Genomic DNA, 24,874 nt, shown 5'->3' with positions numbered 1-24,874 from the left:
GACCAAGTACAGATGCTGTTGCTTTACATGGGGTCCTGCCCAGCCCACCCTAAACAGAAAGTAGCTCATGTGGAAAATAAATGTGGAAGGCCCAGTGCAGTGGCTAAATCCTCACCTTGCATGTGCCAAAATCCCATAAGGGCACTGGTTTGTATCCCAGCTGCTCCATGTCCCTTCTAGCTCCTGCTTATGAACTGAGAATGCAGGAGTTAGTCCAAGGGCTTGGGCCCCTGCACTCACACGTGAGATCCAGAGGAAACTCTGGCTCCTGGTTTCGGATCAGCTCAGTTCTGGCCATTGCGGCCACTTTGGGAGATGGAAGATATTCACAGCAGATGGGAGATATTTCTCTCTGTAAATCTTATTTGACTTTCTGATAAATAAATCTTTTTTTAAAAAAAATACATGTAGTGTATTTAACCTGTTGAGCAGCTTAGCTTGTCTTCCTTCCTGACCAAGGACAGGACTGGGAGCTGGGCCCATTACTGCCACCCAGTGTTAAGAGGGTCAGACTGCACAGTGCTAACCACTTGCCAAAGTCCATTTTCAGGGCTGATTCCTGGTGCAGGCATGAAGCTGCCACTGGGATGCCCACTTCCCATACAGGTCCACAAAAACTTTTTGCTGTTCTTAAAATTTACATAATGGGGTCAGCATCTGTAGCCTTGGCATTCCGTTCAAATCCTGGCTGCTCCACTTCCCATCCAGCTCCCTGTTTGTGGCCTGGGAAAGCAGTGGAGGATGGCTCAAGTGTTTGAGCCCCTACATGTATGTGGGAAACCCAGAATAAGCTCCTGCTCCTGGCTGTGCACCAACCCCGCTCTGGAGCTCTGGCTGTCATGGCCATTTTGGGAGTGAATCAGTGGATGGAAGACATATCTTCCTTTCTCTGTATCTGTCTCTAATTCTGCCTTACAAATAAAAATAAATATTTTTTTAAAACTAATTAATTTATTTGAAAGGTAGAGTTACAGAGAGGGCCTTTGGCTGCTTCTTCCCCACGTGCATTAACAGGGAATTGTGTCAAAATTGAAGCAACCAGGTGTCTAGGCAGTACCATATGGGATGCCAGTGTTACAGGAAGAGGTTTAACATGCCATACTACAAGGCTGGCCCCAAATAAAAAGAAAAAAATTTTAAAGAGGGAGATCATATTTATGTAACCCAGTAGAGTATCTCAATTATAACTGTTCTATTTTACTATTTCTAACCTCTTGCTATGCTTAATTTAAAAATTAAACTTTATTTAAGATTTATTTTTTATTGGAAAGATAGATACACACAGAGAGGGAGAGACAAAGATCTTCCATCTGCTGATTCACTCCACAAATGATCGCAGTGGCCAGAGTTGTACCGATCCGAAGTCAGGAGCCAGGAGCTTCTTCTGGGTCTCCCATGCGGGTGCAGGGTCCCAAGGCTTTGGGCCGTCCTCTACTGCTTTCCCAGGCCACAAGGAGGGAGCTGGAAGGGAAGTGGTGCAGCTGGGACATACACCAGCGCTCACATGGGGTCCCGTCACCAAGAAGGTGAGACTTTAGCGACTGAGCTATTCTGCCAGACCCAGGAGCAGGATTTTCAATGGAGTAGCTGGGAGTTGAACTAGCACCCATATGGGGTGTCTGCATCTCAGTGGAGGCTTAACACTATACAACAATACTGGTGATTTTTATTTTATTTTATTTTATTTTTTTGAAGATTTATTTATTTTTGGGCCCGGCGGTGTGGCCTAGCGGCTAAAAGTCCTCACCTTGAACGCCCCGGGATCCCATATGGGCGCCAGTTCTATCCCAGTTGCTCCACTTCCCATCCAGCTCCCTGCTTGTGGCCTGGGAAAGCAGTCGAGAACGGCCCACAGCCTTGGGACCCTGCCCCATGTGGGAGACTTGGAAGAAGCTCCTGGCTCCCGGCTTCAGATAGGCTCAACTCTGGCCGTTGTGGCTATTGCGGCATGAACCAGTAGATCGAAGATTTGCCTTCTCCTTCTCTCCATAAATCGATTCTGTGTTTCCAACGAAAATAACTTTTTTAAAACAACCAAAAAAAAAAAAACCAAACAAAAAACAAACAAAAAAAAAAACCCAGGCAACAGCAACACCGCGTGAGTGGCCAAGTTGCTCCCTGTAAAGATCAGCAGTCGGCAGGCCCAGCGAGATAGTTTACTGGCTACATCCTCGACTTGGATCTGCTGGGATCCCACATGGTCGCTGGTTCCTATCCCCTTTGGGACGCTGCACCCGCGTGGGAGACCGAAGGACGCTCCTGGCTTGGGATGTGAAGTGAACCAGAAGACGGAAGGTCTTTCTTTCTCTGTGTGTATCTGTCTTTTCAATTAAAAAATCAATCTTAAAAAAAAAAAAAAAAATCAGCGGGCCCGGCGGTGTGGCCTAGCGGCTAATGTCCTCGCCTTGAAAGCCCCAGGATCCCATATGGGCGCCGGTTCTAACCCCAGCAGCTCCACTTCCCATCCAGCTCCCTGCTTGTGGCCTGGGAAAGCAGTCGAGGACGGCCCAAAGCCTTGGTACCCTGCACTCACGTGGGAGACCTGGAGGAAGTTCCTGGTTCCCAGCTTCGGATCGGCGCAGCACCGGCCGTTGCGGCTCACTTGGGGAGTGAAACATCGGACGGAAGATCTTCCTCTCTGTCTCTCCTCTGTATATCTGACTTTGTAATAAAAATAAATAAATAAAAAAAATCAGCGATCAGCTATGATTTGTCACTGTCATTTGCGGGACGCACTCTCTTCCACGCCTGCGCAGAGCGGACAGGCTCCTTCAGCTTCCTAGCGATCGGGTGGCGGGCCAATCCGCCGGCCGAGCCGTGTGCGCAGGCGCGGGAAGAGCTGGGTTCGCTCCGCCTCGAGGGGTCAGGGGTCGGGGTGGGCGGTGGCCGCCAGCGGCTGAGACCCGGGCTCCTGCGCCATGGCACCCCCGCAGCGCTGTTCCCTGTGCCGCCAGACTTTCTTCTGCGGTCGCGGACACGTCTACAGTCGCAAACACCGACGGCAGCTGCAGGGGGCCTTTGAGCGGCTATTGCCGCAGGTATGGCCGCGATGTTTGGGGTGTGCGGGGGGAAGTGATGGGGCCCGGGGGGCTCCAGCCTGGCTTGTCTCCCGCAGGTGGAGGCCGCCCGCAAGGCCATCCGGGCCGCGCAGGTGGAGCGTTACGTGCCGGAGCATGAGCGCCGCTGCTGGTGCCTGTGCTGCGGCTGTGAAGTGCGGAAACACCTGAGCCACGGGAACCTGACGGTGCTGCACGCGGGACTGCTGGAGCACCTGGCCAGGTGACGGTGGGACACGGGACGCCGGCTCCCAAGGCAGGGTGGACGGTCGCCTTACAAGCACTGCCAGCCTGGGACCGGGGGTGGGGAGGGGGCCGGTAGGTGATGGGAGTCTTAAAGGTGCTGAGCAGGCCTTGCCCACTTAGCTGATGCTTAGCTATGTGTGAATGGTTCTGTTACCCTATTTGAGGTTTCTCCTGCTCCCCTTTTTCAGTCCAGAACACAGGAAAGCAACCAACAAATTCTGGTGGGAGAACAAGGCTGAGGTCCAGATGAAGGAGAAGTTTCTGGTCTCTGCTCAGGAGTATGCGCGGTAGGTCTCTGGTGACGCAAGATAAAATAACGCAGTGAATTCTGGATGTCGTGTCTTGGAGGGGAGCTTCCTGCATAGGAAGTTTTGTAGGGACTTGATAGATGTCCCTGTCTTTTTAGCCTTTACTGCCCTAGGCCCTGTAGTGTGCACAAAAGCAGGCAAAGAGGTCTTAATGTAGTTGGGGAATGGGGCTTGGCATGGAGAGACTGGTACATAATAAAAAGCATTTATGATCAAATAGTTCAATGTTAGGCACAGAGAATTCTAAAGGACAGTCCTTTAGGTATTGCAAAGGTTGTTTATCATAAAGAACCTGGTGCTCACCCAGTGCCCACTTAGAAGTGCCTTGTAGCGGTATGATTCTAAAATCTCTTGGTGTGTATTGTAGGATAAAACAGTGGCAAATATTTTGATGTTTTTGGGAACCAGGATTTTTACTGGCAGAAAGAGTAACTGAAGAATGGAGGGATTGGCTCAGGAAGTATCAGTATTCTTGATTTAAGGGGAGAGGAAAGCTTTGTCTTAAAGAGCTGGAAGAATGAGGTCTCTGTAACGATAATATTGTTATCTTGGGAGGCAAGGATACAGTCACTGGCTCCTGGTTTTGGCCTGGTCCAGCCATGGCTGTTACAGACATTTAGGCATAAGTCAGGGGTAGATCTCTCTCATTAAGCTGCTTCCTGCATCCCATATAGGCACTGGTTAAACTGTTTGGGCCCCCACACTCCTCTGGGAGACCTGAATGGAGAAAGTTCACACTCCTGGGTTCAGCCTGGTCCAGCTTTGACCACTGGCATCATTTAGGAAATGAACGAACAGATGGAAAATCTCGCTGTCTTTACCTTTCTGTAGCTCTGCCTTTCTAATTAGTAAATCAGGCCCAGCACGGTGGCTCAATGGCTAAATCCTCTGCCCTCAAGCACCAGGATCCCATATACTCAGTAATTTGTGTCCCAGCTGCTCTACTGCCCATCCATCTCCCTGCTTATGGCTGGGAAAGCAGCAGAGGATAGCCCAAAGCCTTGGCACCCTGCACTCACCTGAAAGACCTAGAAGAAGCTCCTGGCTTCAGATAGGCTCAGCTACGGTTGCTTTGACTATTTAGGGAGTGAACCAGTGGGTGGGAGATCTTTCTGTCTCTCAGAAAATCTCAGTAAATCTGTTCTACCTTTCCAATAAAAATAAATAAACCTTTATTTAAGGAAATCTTTGTGGAGAGGGAAAGGAACCATACAATAAAACAAGCAGTTTCTAAAAAGGAAAAAAAAAAAACTGGCACTTAAATGAATAGTTTTTTTTTTTTTAAAGATTTATTTATTTTATTACAAAGTCAGATATACAGAGAGGAGGAGAGACAGAGAGGAAGATCTTCCGTCCGATGATTCACTCCCCAAGTGAACCGCAACGGCCGGTGCTGCGCCGATCCGAAGCCGGGAACCAGGAACCTCTTCCAGGTCTCCCACGCGGGTGCAGGGTCCCAATGCATTGGGCCGACCTCGACTGCTTTCCCAGGCCACAAGCAGGGAGCTGGATGGGAAGTGGAGCTGCCAGGATTAGAACCGGCGCCCACATGGGATCCCGGGGCGCGTGCAAGGCGAGGACTTTAGCCGCTAGGCCACAGCTCCAGGCCCTAAAGATTTATTTATTTTTATTGGAAAGGCAGATGTACAGAGGAGAGACAGAAAGATCTTCTGTCCGATGATTCACTGCCCAAGTGAGCGCAACAGCCAGTACTGTGTCAATCCGAAGCCAGGAGCCAGGAGCTCTTCCTGGTCTCCCACATGTGGGTGCAAGGTCCCAAGGCTGTGGGCCGTCCTCGACTGCTTTCCCAGGCCACAAGCAGGGAGCTGGATGGAAAGCAGGACCTCCGGGATTAGAACCGGCGATCATATTAGATCCTGGCGTGTTTAAGACAAGGACTTTAGCCGCTAGGCCACTGCGCCGGGCCCAAATAAATAAATAAATAAATATTTATTTATGTATTTGAAAGTTACAGAGAGGGGAGATACAGAGAATCTTCTACCTGTTGGTTCACTCCAGATGGCTATGATAGCCAGTGCTGGGCCAGGCTGTACTCAGGTAGCAGGGTCCCAAGCATTTGGGACATTTTCTACCTTTTTTTTTTTTAATTTATGTAGTTGACAAGGATGCAAGCCATAAGGACCACTGATGAGGGCAGGAAGATAGAGGTATGGGGGAAAGTTGCTGAGACAAATGCTTTCAGTTTTTCTTTATCCATTTCTGTATTCAGGGAAGGAGGAAAGGGGCTACTCCCAGATACCCAACTACATCAGGACCTGCTGGTGGGGTATCCACTTGATGTCATCTTAGAAACCCTGTGTCTTCTATTGCTTTTTAAGGGCCTTTAGCAGGGACCTAATGGAGACTTGAACCAGCACCCAGAAGGGTTGCAGGTATCATGGGTAGCACCTTTTACCTGCTGTGCCACAATGCTAACCCCTGAATAAAGCTTTCTGAAGCAGAGTAATTGATTTTCTCATGGGTGCGATTGCTGTTGTACAGAATGCTCCTATTCTTGGGAGATACCTGCTAAAATATTTAGGGTTGTGTCTCCTGATTTCTAAATCTTTATTTTATTTTCTAATTTCTTTATTTTCTAAATTTTTATTTCCCTAAAAAGGAAGTATGTGTCTGTAAAGGAAGAGCCAGTGTATCAGAATGTTCACAGTGAATCTGAGTGGGAGGAACATAGGCTTTATTATACTGAGTTTATCCCCTTTGCCCCCTAAAAATCACAACTAGCAGGGGCTAGGTTCTGAGGTGACTGGCTGTTTTTCTTGCTAGATTTAAGAAATCCATGGTGAAAGGCTTGGATTCTTATGAAGAAAAAGAAGATGAGGTGATCAAAGAGGTAAGTTAGAGGGAGGGTCTCTGAAGGACCCAGCTCCAGCACCCTGTCTAAGCCTGCTCTCCTACAGATGGCAGCTCACATCCGGGAAGTGGAGCAGAGCCGGCAGGAGGTGGTTCGATCTGTCTTAGAGGTTGGTCTCACTCGGAGGATCCAGAGCAGTATCCAAATCCACTGATGCCTGGCTTTCCTGGGTCCAGCATTTCACAAACTGGCTCTTCCTACTCCATTCCTCATCTGCTTGGCTGGAATTCCTCTCCCTGTGACCCAAGGGGCAGGCCTAGTCAGTGACGGGGGCAGTTTGCAGACAGGCAATAGCCTCCCTCTGTCAGTGTTCCTTATGATCCTGGAGGGGGGTGCGTGGACCAGGCAGGCTCTCTTAAGCATTCTGGATACATCTATTTTTCCTGAATCAAACTCAGCCTCAGACAGCACCAGACCCAGAAGAGGGCTCTTCGGCACCTAAGAGTTGGCAAGGAGCACACAGGTATGACTGAAGGACTCTTGTTGAGAGTTGGACATCTCTGAGGAAACTCTCACCTTCTGGCCGGGAAATGGCAGCAGCAGTCACCTTTGCCATCTGCTGTGGCTCAGGGACCTCATCTGCCAGCCTGGCTCCTGTCTGTCTTGCAGCCAAGTGGCCTCCAGCTCACAGCAGCCCTCATATTTGGACCTGCCACTGCAACCAGCTCCAGAGCTTGACTGGATGGAGACCCAGCAACCTCTGACGTTCATTGGCCATCAGGTATGTTGGATATGCCAGCAAGCTCTGGCATATCCCAGGACACCCTTCAGGTCCCAGGACACCCTTTTGATTTTTCTATCTATTCTGGTCATTCCTCTCTGCATTCTTTGGCAAGTATTTATTTATTTGAATTTCAGAATTAGAGAGGGACAATGAGCCTGAGCTGACTCCTCAGGTGGTTACAATGGCCAGGGCTGAGCCCAAAGCTGAGAGCCTCATCCAGGTATCCCTACACGGGTAGTAGGGGCCCAAACACTTGGGTCATCTTTCCCCTGCAGACACCTGGACTGCACAACACCAGCTCCCTCTCTTACCTTTGACTTTCTGTTGTGCTGTTCCCAGTCTTCTATTAAGACCTCTTGTCCTCGGTAGAACTCATGACCCAGCTTGACATTTATAGGGGCACTGCAAGCAATTGAAACTTCCCTCAAAACTAGTATATTCCCAATCATAAATACAGATCCTTACCTCTTCCTTCACCTCCCACATGCTGTGTCTAACTGTATCCCCTTTTAGCCTCTGTGCAGTCTTAGGAACACTCCCACATCCCATAAACACACTTCATCACCTGCACCCTCACTCCACTCTGCCCACATACTCTGCTGCTCACTGCTTCCACACATTTGTCTCAGATCCTGTCAACTTTTGGGTTAAATGCTAACACTGCCACAGAAGGCTTATCTGAACAATTAACAGTGTCTTAAAGATGAACTGGACCTGGCGCAATAGCCTAGTGGCCAAATCCTGCCTTGCATGTACTGGGATACCATATGTGCACCTGTTTGTGTCCCGGCTACTCCACTCTCTGCTTGGGAAAGCAGCATAGGATGGGCCAAAGCTTTGGAACCCTGCACCTGCATGGGAGACCCAGAAGCTCCCAGCTCCAGGCTTCAGATTGTCTTAGCTTTGGCCATTGCGGGCACTTGGGGAGTGAACCAGCAGATGGAAGATGTCTCTCCTCTTTGTAAATCTGCCTTACCAATATAAACAAATCTTTAAAAAAAAAAATCAATCTGCAAATGTAATTTATGGTTAATCCTCTTTAACCATAGACATGCTCTTGGGGAGCGGAGCAGGGCATATTCACCTGTTGGTAGTAGGCACGTGACTTCTGGACATAACCACTTGAGGCCAGGACTCTGATGACTTACTGTGGGCTTTTTTTAAATATATTCCCACTGCAAAATCAGATATACAGAGAGGAGGAAAGGCAGAGAGGACTATCCTCCATCCATTGATTCACTTCCCAAGTGGTTGCAGTGGCCGGAGCTGAGCATATCCAAAGCCAGGAGCCTCTTCTAGGTTTCCCATGTGGGTGCAGGATCCCAAGCTTAGGGTCATCCTCGACTGCTTTCCCAGGCCACAAGCAAGGAGCTGGATGGGAAGTGGAGCTGCTGGGATTGGAACTGGTGCCCGTATGGGATCCCGGGGCGCGTGCAAGGCAAGGACTTTAGCTGCTAGGCTATCATGCCAAGACCTCTGTGCTCTAAAAGCAGCAGTTGCAGCCACCTTAGAAATCTGCATCTTCTCAAATATCATAGTATGCATCTAACTGGAATTTTCCCATTTCTAACCACAGGAAATGCCCGGAGTTGGTAACGTCCACTCAGGTAAGGTTCAGGACAGTGGTTGTGTTTTGTTTTTAAAGATTTTATTTATTGGAAAGTCAGATATATAAAGAGGAGGAGACACACAGAGGAAGCTGTTCTGTCTGTTGGTTCACTCCCCAAGTGGCTGCAACAGCTGGAGCTGTGCCGATCTGAAGCCAGGAGCTTCCTCTGGGTTCCCTATGTGGGTACAGGATATCAAGGCTTTGGGCCATCCTTGACTGCTTTCCCAGGCCGTAACAGGGAACTGGATAACAGGGAACAGGCCACTGATATGAACCACCGCCCACATGGGATTCTGGTGTGTGCAAGATGAGGATTCAGCCACTAGGGTACAATGCTGGGCTCCAGGGCAGCATTTGTTAAGATGCAATTAAACAAACAAAGATAACTACAGTAGAGTTCACACACACACAAAAGCACCTCAATAAAAGCCTGTGAATGTTCACCATCAGGAAAATGCAAATTTGAAACCCAACATATTAGAATAACTGATTATGTGAAACCATCATACACCATTGGTAGAAACGCAGTTCCACATATACCTAATTATACAGTCCAGCAATTTTTCTATTTACCACTCTACCTAAATCCTAACAGCTTTAGAGTAGCTCCAATTAAGGCAAAGATGCCTGCCTTCTGCTGATTCACAACCTCAAAGCCCAAAAAGCCTGGAGCCCAGCTCAGCCCAGAACTCCCAGATAGTCAGCAGACTCACCGGCTTCTCCAGATGCACATGAACTGGAAATCCAGAGTGCAGCTGGACTCCCAGACGCCCTGCTATGGGTTCAGGTGATCTGTGCAGTGTATCAACCACAGTCCCAAACACTGGAGCCCAGGATGAACTGCTGCTGCCATTTAAAGAGGTGGGTCTCAAAATGGTAAAAGCCTGGGAACTCCAGTGCTCCCTAAGTAAGGAAGCTATTAAGAATCTGGAACAGTTAGGATCTTAATAGGGTAGAAGATAATGGGCGATAGCAGCTGCAGTGCAACCATGCCTGAAGGTAACTTAGGAAAGTCTAAGGTCTCCCTAAAGCCTGGAAACTGTTAAGTCCTGTAATTCACAGGAGAGGTGAGCAGACAGCTAGGGCATGACACACCTTGATGGGTCTTCCCTTTCCCAGGTGCTACACCTCCCTGGATGGTCCAAGATGAAGACTACAGCTCTGGGAACAAACAAATTGGGCCTTCCTATGAAGAATTCCTTAAAGAAAGTAAGTAAGCCAGCTTCAAAAGGGAACAGGGTCCGTTGAAACTCAGTGAAAACCTTCCTCATCATTGCAGAGGAAAAGCAGAAATTGAAGAAACTCCCACCTGACAGAGTTGGGGCCAATTTTGACCACAACTCTAGCACTGGTGCAGGCTGGCTGCCATCCTTCGGCAGGGTCTGGAATAATGGAAGACGTTGGCAGTCCAGGTAGGGGTCCAGCCAAAGTAACCCACTACTGCTTGGAGAAAACCCATCCTGCATCCTCTTAACCCTTTGTTTCCTTCCAGGCATCAATTCAAAACTGAAGCAGCTGCAAAGAAGAAACAGCTACCACATAAAGAAAAAACCTAATCAATTCCCTTTAAGAAACACACATCCAAGTTTGATTTAATAAGGTTTTATTTTGCCAAATGTACAATTCATTGGACCTGTAAAAAAAAATTAAAAGCAGCATGAGAAGCCTTGTGAAGACCATGTGCACTTCCTCCACCTCGAACTCCCGGGTTCTCACCGCTTCATGCATCTTCAGCAGCAGCTGGTGCATCTCCACCCTTGGTGTTCCTGGTGTAAATTACTTGAGCTCTGTGCTTTGAAACCAGCTTGATAAGTCCTGGGGGGGAAAGGATATAGTATTTTACACAGTAATGCCAGGAGATGCTTAAAACTATTAAGTTTTCTATCCCCTCTGAAGCTATAAAGACATTTTTATTGGAAAGACAGATTCATAAGTCAGAAGGATCTTGTATATGCTGGCGCACTCTTCAAATGGCCACAACAGCCTGCCCTGAGCTAATTTTTGCATTAGAAGCCTCTTTCAAGTCTCCCACATAGGTGCAGGGTCCCAAGGCTTTGGGCCATCATCGTGCCTTCCCAGGCTACAAAGCAGGGAGCTAGATGGGAAGTGAAGCAGCTGGGACATTATGCAATCCTGGTGCTAGCAAGGCTGATTTTTAACCACTTGAGTACTAGGTCCTTTTAGGGGGGATGCTATTAAAGGCCCTCAATTTTCTTACTACCACCACTGAAATTAATAGATTAACTGCTAATGTGAATCTAAGGCACTGAAACGCCATATGGTGCTATACGGTTCTAGTCCTGCCTTCACTACTTCTGATCCAGCACCCTGCTGGTGACCTGGCCACACAGTGGAGGCTGATCCTCACTGCTCCCACCCCTGCAACCACATGGGAGATGGGGGAAAAGCTTCTGGCCATCGCGGACAATCTGTAGATGGAAGAGCACCATCTTTCCCTACCTGTAATTTTCAATTAAAATGTATGACCCAGCTTCCTGCTAAAATAAAGCGCCTGGCAAAAGCCGTGGAGCGTGGCCCAAGTGCCTGAGTCCCTACCATATTTGTGGGAGATACAGATGAAGATTCTGGTCTTGGCCTGACCACTGTGGCCATTACAGTCATTTAGGGGAATAAACCAGCTTATCTGTTAACTGCTTTCTTTTACCTCCCCCTACTCCCACCAGCAAAGAGAGAACCTGAAAACAAAGTGCAGCTGCAGCCAAAATGCTTGGAGCTGACCACGCTAAATGACCTGGGATTTGGAGTGTCAAGGCCGCCTCCCTGGGCTCCTGCCTTCAGACCGCCTGAGGCAGTCAGCTGGGGAGTGAACCAGCCAACTATCTGCCTCTCAAACAGATACAACTAAGACCCCCAAAATCAGAAAATACATTACAGCGGTTAGGCTATCAACCAGGACACCCAGCAGCCTTTCACAGGCACGGTCACCTTTACTCAGGAGCTCCTGCAGGGCTGCCCTGGCCAGGGACCCACGGATCTTGAGTCTCTCGGAAACCACAGCGGGCGTGATGAGCTTGTAGTTGGGGACTTCCTTGCAGAGCTTGTCGTACGTGGCTTTGTCAAACAGAACCAGGTTGTTGAGCTTGTCCCGAACTTTTCCTTTGGACCACTTCTGCTCAAACAAACAGGACGAGTCAGGTCAGTCCTCTCCCCAGCAAGCCACGACGGGCTGCGGACGGCACGAGGCCGACACCATTACCTGCACACACCCTTGCTCCTGCGCCCTCCTACCTTCTTCTTGGCCTTGCCCCCCGATTTGTTCACGGGGTCCTTATCCTTCTTGGCCGATTTCCCGGCGTCTTTCTTCTTCTTGTCGTCCTTGGGTGGCTGCGGAGAGCAGGCGGGCAGGTGTGAGCGCGGCCGCCGCGCCCGATGCCCGAGCACGTGGGGGAGACGCTCCCTGCGGCCGTCCGGCTGCCAGGCCCGGCCAGGACACGTCCTCCCCGCGCCCCCCGCTCGGCCCGGCTCGCTCAGGAGACCCTCGGTGGCACAGCTCGCTGCTTACCATGGCGAGGTGCGGAGCCCGGCGGAGACCACCTCAGACCTGCAAGATGTCGGACAAAAAGGAAGTCCTAGTTCGCGTCAGGCTCCGAAACCTCCGCCCGCCGCGAGGACTTCCGGAGCAGGAGGCGGGACCTTGCGCGGAAGTCCTGTTTCGAAGGCTCCACCCACCGGCCGTAGCAGCCCGAGTGCGCAGGCGCCACGGGAGAGGCACACCAAATGGGGTCGGCCGGGCCTGGTCACGTGACGGCGCCTGCGGGGCGGGGCTGTCTGTGGGAGCAGCGCCGCAGCTATGGCGATATTTAGCGTATATGTTGTGAACAAAGCTGGCGGCCTGATTTATCAGCTGGACAGCTACGCGCCGCGGGCCGAGGCTGAAAAAACGTTCAGTTACCCGCTGGATCTACTGCTCAAGCTCCATGACGAACGCGTGCTGGTGGCCTTCGGCCAGCGTGACGGCATCCGGGGTGGGCGAGGCTCCGGCCCGGGGTCCTGAGTGGGCTGATGCGCCGGGGTGGGGGTCGAGGGGGCGCGACCGCGTGTCCTGTCCCCTCGGCGGAACCCCGGGGCTGCAGCTTCGCTGACTCAGCCTCACCCCCTGCAGTGGGCCACGCAGTGCTGGCCATTAATGGCGCGGACGTGAACGGCAAGTACACGGCCGATGGCAAGGAGGTACTGGAATATCTGGGTAATCCTGCTAACTACCCCGTGTCCATTCGGTTCGGCCGGCCTCGCCTCACCTCCAATGAGAAGCTCATGCTGGCCTCCATGTTCCACTCGTAAGTCCCTCGACCCTTCCTCGTACCTGCTGAGCTGCACTTGGCTCGCAGGTTATCTGGATGGGTGTGGGTCCTGGGTTGCAGTGCCTTTCTCTGACTGCACTTAAGCCAGGGGTTCTTAGGAAGGCCACTAACCCAGTAAGCCTAGGTTTTTCGGGTAATACCTGCAGTGGTATGAGCGTAGTTAAGTCAGCTTCTGTTCTGTGAGCCTAAGGTTCTTTATCTCTAAGCCAGTTGAACTGTTTCAAAATCATTTCCTGTTCTCAACTATGGTACTAAGCTGTGCTGGCCATAGAGCAAAATCAGCATGACACGTTTTTCCAGAGTGCTTGTGTTATAAAAGTTTGCATTGTTTCATGGGAAAATAAGTGATATGTAACAGGACCTTAACACGCCAGCACTAGTTGGAGAGTCTGAGACCCAGCTACTCTGCAGTCCTAACTCCACTCTTGTGGGAGACCAGGGGGGAGTTCCAGCCTCCTGCCCCATCCACAGCCCTGCTACCTTCTAAGGAGTAGCCCTGCCAATGGACGTCCTCTTTGTGTCTCTTCCTCTGTTGACGCTGCCTCTTAGATGAGTAAATAACTATTTTATAAATATATATGTGATGTAAAACACCCGCAGGACTCATATAAATTCAAAAGATTTGGACAGTGTTGCTAAGCTGTTCCTATTTTCTCTCCTGGTTGTCCCAGATGTGGCAGATAGGGTCATGTCAGTGAAAAGGGATACATTCCTGGCTCTGCCTCTTCCGCTTCTAGGCTGTTTGCCATTGGCTCCCAGCTGTCTCCCGAACAGGGAAGCTCAGGCATCGAAATGCTGGAGACGGACACATTCAAGCTGCACTGCTTCCAGACACTGACAGGTAGGTGTCTCGGAGAGGCCAGAGGAAGCAGAGCCAGGTGAGGGAGAAGGCTGGCTGTTGCTTTGGCAGGTTCAGCCCCTCTGGTCTTTTTGTTCTGAGACGCCAAAGGCAATATTGGATTTGAAGCTGATTGTCTCGACGTCAACCCAGTGTGTTCAGCCTTGATCAGCCTATGTTCTGATTAAAGTGTTGGCCCATACTGCACGTTTTAGGTGTGTTGTTTCCTAATCAAGTTTGAAAGCCAAGTGGAGATGGCCTTTGGATCCGGAGTGTTGTTGCTTTCCTCCCTTAACACAGATCACAAGCTCGCTCCTGCCTGTGTGCCCTCTGGTGCAGTTTCTGTTGAGGTAGTTGGAGACTGCAAGTGCATGATGGAGCTGGAACTCGCTAGTCCCAGCAGGGTGAAGGATAATTCACTTCACCTAACGAGGCTCTGGTCCCAGCCAAAGATTCCAAGTTTTGCCTTGCCTGCTTTATGTACCAATAAGGATTCAACAGAAAAGGGCTTGGGACAGCACACTTCAAAATCAAAAATTCTGTACAGATGTAAGGTGATGTGACTAGCTGCATTTTCTCTCTCTGTCTCTGAGTCAACCATTCCTGACCTCTCTGCAGGGATCAAGTTTGTGGTGCTGGCAGATCCCAGGCAAGCTGGCATAGATTCCCTTCTCCGAAAAATTTATGAGATTTACTCAGACTTTGCCCTCAAGAACCCATTTTACTCCCTGGAAATGCCCATCAGGTAGGTGGTCCTGCTCCCTTAACACATGGTTGAAAGCCACGTGCTCTCCACAGGGCAATGTGAAATGTAGTAGAGCAGAACTTTTAAGTTAAGGCAACAGTGATTACTAGCTCTTGATTTATTTGAAGAATCCATACTTCCTTTGGCATTCATAGCTCCCACATTCCAGTGGCGTTCCCACCGATTGCCTCTGATCCCAAAGTAGGGAGTTTCAGGTCTCACACTTTTTTATTTATGTATGTATATATGTATTTATTTATTTATTTTTCTCTTTCGGGTCTCATACTTTCTCATTTATGTCTCCTGGGCTTGACTTAGGTGTGAGCTGTTCGATCAGAACCTGAAGCTAGCCCTGGAAGTGGCAGAGAAGGCTGGCACTTTTGGACCTGGGTCTTGAGCAGAACCCAAAGTGGATCCCTCTCCCGCCCCAGACCCCCATCTGAGAGATACCTGCTGTTTGCAGTCCCAACCTCATTAGCATACTTGAAAATGGGACAATGGAGCCTGACGTGTGCCAATCCCAAGCCTTGGCCATGCCCTGTTCCCTTGTGTATATATCATGGTCCTACCTCCCAGAGTTGTACAGACTTATTTATGCAGGTGGTAGGCCCACTCATACTGGAATAAACATTCCTTTGGTCTCAGTGTTTGCTCTTCTAGTGATCTGGGGTGGGGAAAAGACATGGGATGGGAGACAGACATGGCAAGGGAGTTCTGGGAAGATGAGAACTGTGTTCTGGTAGAAAACAAAACAAGCATGTTCATTAAATGAACAAATATTAAGACTTGGCATCATGAGGCTTGAAGCTAGTCCCAGAATTGCTCCTGGTTCTTGGAGTCCTTGGAGGGTGGTGAGAAGGATAATGGAGTATTTATCCAGCACTTACTGCAAGATTTCATTGCTTTTTATCTCTCAATCCTCCCCCTAATCCAAGGGGTACATTATGTTACAGGTGAAAATTCAGCCAGGTACATACTCTCTGCCTCAGGGTCCCCAGTCTGTTGCTGACAGCCTGAGCTGGGATCCAGACTTTCACCACTACTGTGCTGTTCTCTCGTGAAGCAATTTAACTTGCCTGCAGTGCAGCCGCTATATCTCTGACATGATCATCTGACTGACTATGCAGTGTTCAGTTGAAGGTGAAGGAGGCATGAGCTTAAAGGAGTCCTACACTTGAACTTTCTTTAGGGATGGAAAGAGCAGATAGACAGAATACTTCCCAAGCAATGCCTCTGATTTAGGTTATGCCCCCTCGCCCATCCTTTCTAAAAAATCCAGAGATCTATCTGCTGGTTCATTTCCCAAATGCATGTAGCAGCCCCAGCTGGGGCAGAGGCCATGGGCCAAGAACACAATCCAGGCCTCCCTTGAGTGTGGCTGCTGCCCAGCTACCTGAGCCTTCCCCACTACCTCCCAGGATCTACATTAGTGGGAAGCTGGGATTGAGAATGCAGCCAGGATTCAAAAGCAAACACCCCGATGTGAGCTGCAGGCCTCCAAGTAGTGACTTAACCATAAGGGCAAAGCCCACCTCTATATCTCCCTTTTAAAAAGAACAATCCGGGCCCAGCAGCGTGGCCTAGCAGCTAAAGTCCTCGCCTTGTATGCGCTGGGATCCCATATGGGCGCCAGTTCTAGTCCCGGCGGCTCTGCTTCCCATCCAGCTCCCTGCTTGTGGCCTGGGAAAGCAGTTGAGGATGGCCCAAAGCTTTGGGACCCTGCACCTGCGTGGGAGACCCGAAAGAGGTTCCTGCTTCCCAGCTTCGGATTGGCACAGCACCGGCCGTTGCGCTCACTTGGGGAGTGAATCATTGGACGGAGGATCTTCCTCTCTGTCTCTCCTCTCTGTATATCTGACTTTGTAATAAAAATAAATAAACCTTTAAAAAAAGAGGACAATCCATCGACAGTGTTTAGTATCAAATCTAGTTTTAATCTTCTATAATAAGCCCTCTTACTCCCCACCCGTACCCCTGCTGGATGCAGGGGTACTGGCCTCCTGTCTTCCCCTGGAGGCTGAGGTATTGGCAAGAGCGGCTGCCCACTGCCCCCTAGGGCAGAGCAGAAGTCACTGGCCATGAGTGTGCCCTGTGGCTGCAGGGACAGCCCCACTCAGGTGGGTCTGGTAAAATGGGATGAGACAGGGCCCAGCAGAGGAGGGCAGCCACAGGAGACTCCCTTGGCTGCAGGGGTTTTGTTTGAAGGCAGGAAATAGGAGCTAATGGGGTCCAAAGACAAAAGTTACTTAAATAGAGCATAGGAGGGGGGAGCTGGTACCTCATTAGCCACTGAGAGCTTCCAGCGCCACCTGGGCCAGGGAGAAGGCCAGACCTGGTCAAAGGTTCAGTTCCAGCCAGGGCAGCCCCCTTCCTCTGCACCCCCACTGTGTACAGGGAAAAGGCCACAGGTGTGTTTGGGGGTGGGAGTATGCCCCAGAGCCTGCACTCCCCTCACTCAGCCTTCTTGGGCACTCTGCCCATCTTGGTGCGGATGTTTCGTAGCAGGAAGAAGGCAGCGGTGCTTGCTGCGCAAACCAGCTCAGCCACCCAGAAGGCCGTGCCCCAGCTGTAGTGCTTGGCAATGGTGCTGAAGGGAAGCCCAGCCAGAAAGCCACCCACTGTCAGAAAGGAGAGGAGATGCTTGAGCCATTCGTGAGGTGGCAGCCAGTGGGACTTACAAGCATGAGAGTGGGTGAGGTGAAGGCATCATACTCACCGTTGGCCATCAGTCCCACGATAGCATGGGAGGTGCCACATAAGTTGGGAGGGGCGCTCTCATTGGCGATGACTCCAAACAAGGCAATGGGACCGTAAGAGGAGAAACCAAACACAGCTCCCAACACCAAGATCCAGAGCTGCAAGGGCAATGGGGAGCGAGTCAGAAAGCCTTCCCACTGGCCTAGCCCTGCCTCAAACGGCAAAATGGACAGTAAGCAACCCTTGTCCTCCTCTCCCCAGTACAACTTTGACAGCACACAGCTACAATAGCAGGTATCACAAAAGCCAATCCAACGGCTGAGGTGAGCATGGGAAGTAGGGGCAGAAGCTGACACTGCCTGTTCTTGGCACATGCACAGGCTGGAATGGCAAGAGCCAAAGCAGAGTGAGCAGGACCAAGGTGTGTCCAACCAGAAGGAACCCAGAGACGTCACTAAAGCACCTCGTGTTCCGTAAAGCCTGTGAGCTCAGCGAGAGGGTGAAGAGCTGGAGTCCAGAAAGCAACATCCTAGAGGAGCAGAAGGAAGAGAAGGAAACTGGGCCCCAAATGGGGGAGGGCACTCAAAGGACAGGTCAGGGACTGAGGGGCAGACAGAACTGAGGAGGGACAGCTGCCCACCCTGGAGCCAAGAGGCAGGAGATATGTGCCAGTGACCCCTGCTTTCTCTCCTGTCTCCTGCTGTAGGCCAGGGCTTCTGAATTTACCTTCGGGGAGTCGCTGGTCACTGTAACCCGGAAGAGGTACATGGATAGTGTCATGCCAGCCATCATGAACAGCAGCAGGCCATGGCGAGGGTTCCCGTACACAGACAGCCCTGCCTGTGGGGATGGTCCCAGCAGCGTCAGGCCCGCTGAACAGGATATGGAACCCCCACCCCTGGACTCTGGCACAGCAGGCTCCTGCTGACAGGTCTTTGGCAATCAGTGGCGGTTCTGGGAGGCCCTGGGACTTGCTCATGACGTTGTTCCGAGGCCAAATTCCACCCTGGGGGCAGGCCTTGGGCACGTGCTGGGGAGCTGCATCAAATCTACCCCAAGCCCAGTTCTCCCAGGGGCTGTGGAGAAGCCTAGAGCTTGGCTGACATCAGCTAAAGCCCTTTCCCCCATGGCCCTGGGTAAGATAAGAGGAGCCTAGATTAACAACCGCCCAGCCCACACCAGCTGTTGCCAACCTCCCTGTGCCCAGGGCTTCCATCTTCTCAGTGCCTGGCCAGCCACGCTACGAAGAGTTAAGGCACCCTGCTCCTTCCTGTCCCCCTCTGCCCACTCACCTTAGCCATTGCCCGGTCTGACAAGTAGCCAGCTGCAATGCTGCCTACGAGGCCTCCGACCTCCAGGGCACTCATGTAGGAGCTACCTGGAATGGAGTTACACATTGGGGTTGTGTCACAATGGCTTATATCCAGACAGGCAGTTGGAGGGGAGGGTATCTCTGAGTGGGCAGCCATTGCCTGCCCGATCTCAGCAGAGCAAGGGGATCAGTATCCCATCATCCACCCACCCCTGTGCCAACCCTCCTCTCACCCACGAGGGCAGACTGCCCTTTCTCCTGGATAAGGAAGAACTGGCCCCAGTCGGTACAGCAGGTCTTCACTCCAAATACAACCAGGTAACCTGTGGAGAGCACCCACAGGTAGGGGGACAGCAGCAGCTCTTGGAGGGTGCTCTCGTCCTTCGAGGAGCCTGCACCAGAAAGAGGCCCAGGTTCTGCTCCACTCTGGCTGCCCTGCTCTGACCTGTACCCCACCACTCATTAACCAGCTCCAGGTTCAGAGTCCATCAGCACAGTCAGGATCAATGTGAAGGGTACCCCCAGCCTCATGCCCCTGCTCTCAACTCCCAGCCAGCCTTTTTGGATGAAAGACAAACTGAGGACCAGGATGGAAGAAGGTTCCCAAGCCAACACAAGTTACTTAGGCATGGCATACTGTCTGAGACAGGGAACTGTGTGATCCTGGGGAAGGAACAGGCTAGGACAGGAATTGCCGTGCTTGTCAGCTCTGCTCCTAGTGATGTAGTTGCACTGATGCCTCATCTGTTCTCCATCTCCACCCCTTCCCGTTGGTGAGCATGCTCCCAGGGACACAGAGCCCTCGCATCCCCCCTGCAAAATTCCACCGAGTGAATGACAAGTTCCGGTGCCCAGTGGTTTGGCTTGAGTGGGTGGCTCACCCTTCTTGCCCTTGGAGGGGGTGGGGTCCAGGTTGCGGAGTCCAACATCGGCAGGTTCGTTGTGGATGAGCAGGAGACAGAGGAAGGAGACGGCCACACACAAGGCCCCAGACAAGGCCAATGTGCTGCGCCAGCTGTAGCTCTGGGCCAGTACAGTGGCCAGGATAGGGCCCAGCCCTCCAGCCAGGTTCATGCTGGTTGACAGGACGGCCCACCACGTGCCAAATTGAGATGGCTCAAACCACTGTAGGGCAGAGAGGGACAGAGTAGGTGCCCAGTCTCCAGCCCGTGATGAGGGTAGGGGTCAGGGGTGGACCTAGCAGCTCACATTACAAGGGATGAGGGCATGGCCAACTCCCTCATTTGCCATCTGATCCCACCACTTACAGGCTCCTAAAATATCTTGACAAGCAACAGGAGCTGGTCTGAGAGGACACCTGCCATGGGGCAGGGTGGGGAGGGGAGGGGTGCCTCAAGGTGTCCCCTGTGCCAATCCAAACAGGCTCACCTTCCGCAGGATCTTCCCACAGGGTGGCCAGCCCAGCCCCTGGGCCAGGCCATTAAGGAACCAGAGAGCAGCAAAGATGGGGACCGTGGAGCTCCAGGAAAACACAATGTTGACCAGGCCAACCAGGAGCAGCCCAGAGGAGAAGAGCCAGCGGGCACTCATCTGGTCTGACAGCACCCCACTCACAAACTTGCTGATGGCATAGGCCGCCGACTGGCTGCTGGTGATGAGCCCTGCAGAAGAGGGGAGCGGGCAGCAGGATACCTGCAGGGTTAGGGGCCAGGGCAGAGGCACAGGAGGGGTGGAGGAAGGCAGGGGGTCAGGTGTGGACAGGTTCCCCCTGGGGTGGGGGAGAGGATGAGACAGGTTCTTCCCTTCAGGGGAGCAGGAAGAGCCAGCCCTGGGGCCCTGTCACCTCTGTCCCCACTCCTACCTCTCTCTCAGCATCAGCCTCACACTGGCTCCTCCCCAGCCTCTTAGAGAGGTCTGCCTCCATTGTCAGGGCCCAAGCAGGGAGCAGAACTTGGAAGCCAACCCAAGGCCTTGAGTGGCACCGTGGCCCATTCCAAATATGAACCTGGGCTGCAGGAGGCCTTACTCCTCTGGAGGTGCACCATGCTAGGCCAGCTATTGTCAGCTGCCTAGTTCCCAGAGTTCACAGTGGCAGCCCACCCACCACCCACACTGTAGGCTCAGCATGCACCCACACAGGTGTGGGAGCCTTGCTGAGACCCTCCGTGCTTCCAAGGATGGCAGGTGGCTTCTAGGCACTGACACACCCCAGAGAAGCAGCCCTCCTCACATGTACAAGGATGCTGCAGGGAGGGCCATGAGCTCTGACACGTGCTGGCTGGCTCAGCTTCTGGCAGCCCACATGCCTGTCCACACTGGCATCCAGAGCTCCTGCTGCTTCTGCGCCCCTGAGCCCAGCACCCCACCATTCCAGGGCTCACCCAGGTCATCCTTGTCCAGAGGGATCTCTTCTACCAGCGAGGGCATGACAAAAGAGAAGGTCTTGCGGTTGAAGTAGTACAGGCTGTAGCCACCAAACATGGCCAAGAAGATTACTGTGCGGTAATAGCCATAGCCCTGGGCCGCCATGGTACACAAGAACAGGCCCTGCCGGCCAAGACACCAAATGTCCGACTACAGCCGCGGCTTGCTTGCTTGCGTGGTGCCCAGATCTGCTGAGTTAGGTTTCTTCCGCTGCCTCCTCCGCCCAGCCACCCAGGCTCCCTTTATAGCCGCCTTCTGGACAATCATTAAGCCTGGGGCGGCTCCGAGGGAACCCAGTGTCCTGCCGGAGACAAGAAAACAAGAGATTACCCAGTGCCAAATTGGGGGTGGGGATGGGGGGGTCCCAGAGGGAGGCATGCCTGTAAAACAGGCCAGCTCCCTGTGACCCCCAAATGTCTGCTGTCCCATCCTCTTCCACCTCCACCTGCCTGTGAACCGGCTGTGATTAATACTCAACCTAATTACTTATGTCTGCAAGGGCCCCTGGCCAGGAGGCTGCTCTCTTTGTGTGGACCCGCTCTGCTCACCTGTCAGTCACCCAACCTCCCTCATTCCCTGGGGGGCAATTTAGAGAGAGCACACTGGCTGCCAGGCACTGCAAGAGATGCTAGGTTAGTTTCAACTGCAGCTACCCATGTCCAGCCCAAACACTGTAACTCAGACACATATCCCCAACAACCCAGACTTCCAAAATTCACCCAGGCCCCCCAGAAACCCAATGTTTAGCAGGCAGTGAGGTGTAACTTACCTAACACAACAGCCTCCCCCTTATTGGTGGGAGGGGGGATATCAAGACCCCAGTGGATTCCTGAAACTGTGGATCTTACCCAAACTCTAAAGTACTGTTTCTTCCTATACCTGCACATCTAGGATAAATTAACAACAGTAACTGATAAACTGATGATTGCAATATACTGGAGTGAATACAAAATACTTATTTCTGTAATTTTCCATCGGATATTTTCCAGCCTTGGTTGACCTTTGATAACGGAAACCGTGGATATGCGGGAGGACTACTGAAGATGCAGAATTGTCCAACAGGGGAACCCCCTCACTCGGGCCCCCACAGTCACGCAGAAAGCCCCCACCAAGGGCTGAGGTCCTGGCGGAAGGCCACTGGGAGCTGCCTCCGATTCTCTATTACCTTGCAGAGTCGATCTGGGCTTCCCGCCCGTCTGGCTACAGGCTACGGGTCTGGCATCCAACCCAGAGATGGGCGGGCAGTGGGCGGGCAGGCCATCGGCCGGCTTGGGGCCGCAAATGTCCAGCTGCCTTGCTTTCCAGGGCCCCCGACTAGGCTGGGAAAGCAACTGGAGCAGAAAGGCGTAGGCGCCGCGGTGCAGGCAACCGCACGTAGTCTCCCTGAGGCTCCTCGCTTCTGACGCCCTGCGGCTACCATGCCAGGATCCGGCCGGACGCCGAGGGGGGAGACGGGGCTGGACAGGCGGCAGTTCTAGGCACCCGCCCAGCCCGGGCGTCCTCAAGCCGCCCAGGTCACTCGACTCCGGAGTGGGAGCCTCTGGGGACCGGGGCGCAGGCCACAGGGCTGGCGCTACAAACGCAGCACGTGTTGCTCCCCGGCAGCCCCCAGACCCAGAAACTGCTCTCTATCCTCGGAAGAATTAGCCATGCTTCTGAAAGTTAGGGTTCGCTCACAAGGACACCCCTAGAGGTCCCAGATTCCCGGCCGGCCACGCCCTCAGGTACCGCCCATCCCCCCCGCTCACCGCCCCTTCTACCTGCGTGGAGGCGGGAGCCCGAGCTGCGCGGGAGGGGTACGGCGGCGCCGCGCACGCGCCGTGCGTGGGGGCGGGTCCCGCCAGTTCGGGAGCCGACTCCGCCCCCAGGGGCGCAGGCCTGGCACTGAGGCGGGGACAGCGCCGCGTAGGGGGCGCGCGCGGGTGTGCACCTCTTCACTGCATCCCACGAACCGATTTTTTAGTGAGTGCTGAGGTAATATTATTGTTCTTGAGTTCCTCGCAAATTAGAAGTCTAGTCGAGACTGGATTTTCTGATTTGTGTATATGTTGATTTTTTTTAATTGTTTTTTGTTTGAAAGGCAGATCTACAGAGACAGAGAATCTTCCATCCATCTGCTGCTTCACTCCGCAAAAGGCAGCAACGGCCAGAGCTGAGCCAGGCCAAAGCCAGGAGCCTGGAGCTTCTTCCAGGTCTCTCATGTCAGTACAGGGACAAAAGCAGCTTGGGCCATCCCTCGCAGCTTTCTCAGGAGCATAAGCTGGAAGCTGGATCAGAAGTGGAGCAACTAGGACTAGAATTGGCACCCATATGTGATGCCAGCTTTGCAGGTGGAGGCTTAGCTTAGGTTGCGGCCCACTGTTCAATACGTGTGTGTATATGTATGTGTAATGTATGTGTGTGCATATATATATAAGATTTTATTTATTTGAAAGGCCTAATTACAAAGCGAAGTAGACAGAAGGAGACCTTCCATCTACAAGTTCGCTCCCCCAGATGGTGGCAAAAGCCCAAAAGCCAGAGTTGGTCCTGGCCAAAGCCAAAATCCTGGAACTCCATCCAGGTCTCCTACAGGAGTGTCAGGGGCTCAAGCCCTCAGGTCATTTTCTGCAGCTTCTTCAGGCACATTAGCAGGGATCAGAACTAGAGCAGGTGGGATGAGAACCAGCTTGCATAAGGGATACTGGCATTGCAGGCAGCAGCCTAACTTGCTATATTGACAAATCTCAATATGCTGAAGGGTTTTTTTTTAAGATATATTAATTTATTTGAAAGAGTGACAAAGAGGGAGAAAGGGAATTTTCCATGTACTGGTTCACCCGAAATGCTCCCAATAGTCTGGATTAGGCCAGGCTGAAACCAGGAGCCGGTAACTCCAGGTCTCCCGAGCAGGTAGCAGGAACCCAGCCACTCAGGTCGTCCTCTGCTGGATCAGAAGCAGAGCAGCCAGGACTTGAACTGCACTCAACGCAGGCGTGTCAAGTGGTCACTTACTGGGCTGTTCCATAATGCCCATCCCTAGATAGATATTATCTGCAATCAATAATGCAGTTCTCTGTATCTGACAACTTGAAGTTTTAATTGGTGGTGAGATCACTGGTGGACAGAGATACAGATAAAGCAGCATGCCACAGTATTTGAAGGACGGGGAAGAGAGTAAGCCTTCACTTCTCATTGGAACAGTGTGAACTTGGATAATCTCTGTGTGTTCAATCTGAAGCCAGGAGCAAAGATGTTCTTGTGGGTCTCCCACACAGGTGCGGGGTCCCAAGGCTTTGGGTCATCCTGACACTTGCAAGGTGAGGATTTAGCAATTTAGCAATTGAGTCATTGTGCTGGGGCATGGGACAAGTGTCTGCAGTCATCAGCAGCAAGGCTAGTCACTGCTGGAAAATGTCTGCTGGGTCTAAAAGGCTAGATTATTGTATAATAGAATTTTTTTAAAAGATTAATTATTTATTTATTTTGGAAAATCAGATCTACAGAGAGGATGAGAGACAAAGAAAAAGATCTTCCATCTGCTGATTCACTCCCCATGCAGCCACAGTAGCTAGAGCTGAGCCAGTCTGAAACCAGGAGTTTCTTCCAGGTCTTCCACATAGGTGCAGGGTCCCAAGGCTTTGGACCATCCTCCACTGCTTTCCCAGGCCACAAGCAGGGGGCTGGAAGGGAAGTGGAGCAGTGGAACATGAACCAGTACCCACACAGGATCCTAGAGCATGCAAGGTGAGGACCTTAGCCACTAGGCTACTGCATTAGG

At 51.9% G+C, this 24,874-nt stretch overlaps 4 protein-coding genes across 8 annotated transcripts; 2 read left to right on the top strand and 2 right to left on the bottom strand.

Annotated features, from left to right (window-relative positions):
- Positions 1–2,878: 2,878 nt before the first annotated feature.
- CENATAC (centrosomal AT-AC splicing factor) lies at positions 2,879–10,374 on the top strand. Its single transcript, XM_004585143.3, has 11 exons — positions 2,879–3,038; positions 3,116–3,279; positions 3,491–3,589; positions 6,395–6,461; positions 6,529–6,591; positions 6,881–6,945; positions 7,092–7,203; positions 8,783–8,813; positions 9,935–10,024; positions 10,095–10,227; positions 10,308–10,374. The coding sequence occupies exons 1-11, from the start codon at positions 2,919–2,921 to the stop codon at positions 10,369–10,371; spliced, it is 1,008 nt and encodes a 335-aa protein (XP_004585200.2). The 5' UTR covers positions 2,879–2,918; the 3' UTR covers positions 10,372–10,374.
- Positions 10,375–10,401: 27 nt separating this feature from the next.
- On the bottom strand, positions 10,402–12,487 carry RPS25 (ribosomal protein S25). Of its 2 annotated transcripts, XM_004585145.3 has the most exons (5): positions 12,339–12,487; positions 12,065–12,160; positions 11,762–11,945; positions 10,532–10,630; positions 10,402–10,448 (listed from the first exon to the last, which is right to left on the bottom strand). In XM_004585145.3, exons 1-4 carry the CDS (start codon positions 12,339–12,341, stop codon positions 10,536–10,538), a joined length of 378 nt encoding a protein of 125 aa, XP_004585202.2. In that variant the 5' UTR covers positions 12,342–12,487; the 3' UTR covers positions 10,402–10,448; positions 10,532–10,535. The 2 variants fall into 2 exon arrangements, with proteins under 2 accessions (XP_004585202.2, XP_058519780.1); XM_058663797.1 differs by having other exon boundaries at positions 10,402–10,630.
- A 79-nt stretch (positions 12,488–12,566) lies between these two features.
- On the top strand, positions 12,567–15,362 carry TRAPPC4 (trafficking protein particle complex subunit 4). Of its 2 annotated transcripts, XM_004585146.3 has the most exons (5): positions 12,572–12,801; positions 12,939–13,113; positions 13,875–13,978; positions 14,594–14,720; positions 15,039–15,362. In XM_004585146.3, the coding sequence occupies exons 1-5, from the start codon at positions 12,627–12,629 to the stop codon at positions 15,115–15,117; spliced, it is 660 nt and encodes a 219-aa protein (XP_004585203.1). In that variant the 5' UTR covers positions 12,572–12,626; the 3' UTR covers positions 15,118–15,362. The 2 variants fall into 2 exon arrangements, with proteins under 2 accessions (XP_058519779.1, XP_004585203.1); XM_058663796.1 differs by lacking the exons at positions 14,594–14,720; positions 15,039–15,362 and adding an exon at positions 14,276–14,585 and having other exon boundaries at positions 12,567–12,801.
- Positions 15,363–16,633: 1,271 nt separating this feature from the next.
- SLC37A4 (solute carrier family 37 member 4) lies at positions 16,634–22,962 on the bottom strand. Of its 3 annotated transcripts, XM_004585147.2 has the most exons (10): positions 22,875–22,962; positions 21,072–21,415; positions 20,119–20,351; positions 19,611–19,854; positions 18,963–19,121; positions 18,710–18,795; positions 18,144–18,257; positions 17,881–17,946; positions 17,437–17,575; positions 16,634–17,338 (listed from the first exon to the last, which is right to left on the bottom strand). In XM_004585147.2, exons 2-10 carry the CDS (start codon positions 21,217–21,219, stop codon positions 17,172–17,174), a joined length of 1,356 nt encoding a protein of 451 aa, XP_004585204.2. In that variant the 5' UTR covers positions 21,220–21,415; positions 22,875–22,962; the 3' UTR covers positions 16,634–17,171. The 3 variants fall into 3 exon arrangements, with proteins under 3 accessions (XP_004585204.2, XP_004585205.2, XP_058519778.1); XM_004585148.2 differs by lacking the exon at positions 17,881–17,946 and having other exon boundaries at positions 22,875–22,961; XM_058663795.1 differs by lacking the exon at positions 22,875–22,962 and having other exon boundaries at positions 20,119–20,382; positions 21,072–21,214.
- Positions 22,963–24,874: the final 1,912 nt, after the last annotated feature.

This window comes from Ochotona princeps, chromosome 4, assembly GCF_030435755.1.
Source record: "Ochotona princeps isolate mOchPri1 chromosome 4, mOchPri1.hap1, whole genome shotgun sequence".
In the NCBI taxonomy this organism is placed as follows: Eukaryota; Metazoa; Chordata; class Mammalia; order Lagomorpha; family Ochotonidae; genus Ochotona; species Ochotona princeps.
The sequence above is the reverse complement of the archived record's forward strand: the minus strand, read 5'-3'. Positions and strand labels throughout refer to the sequence as shown.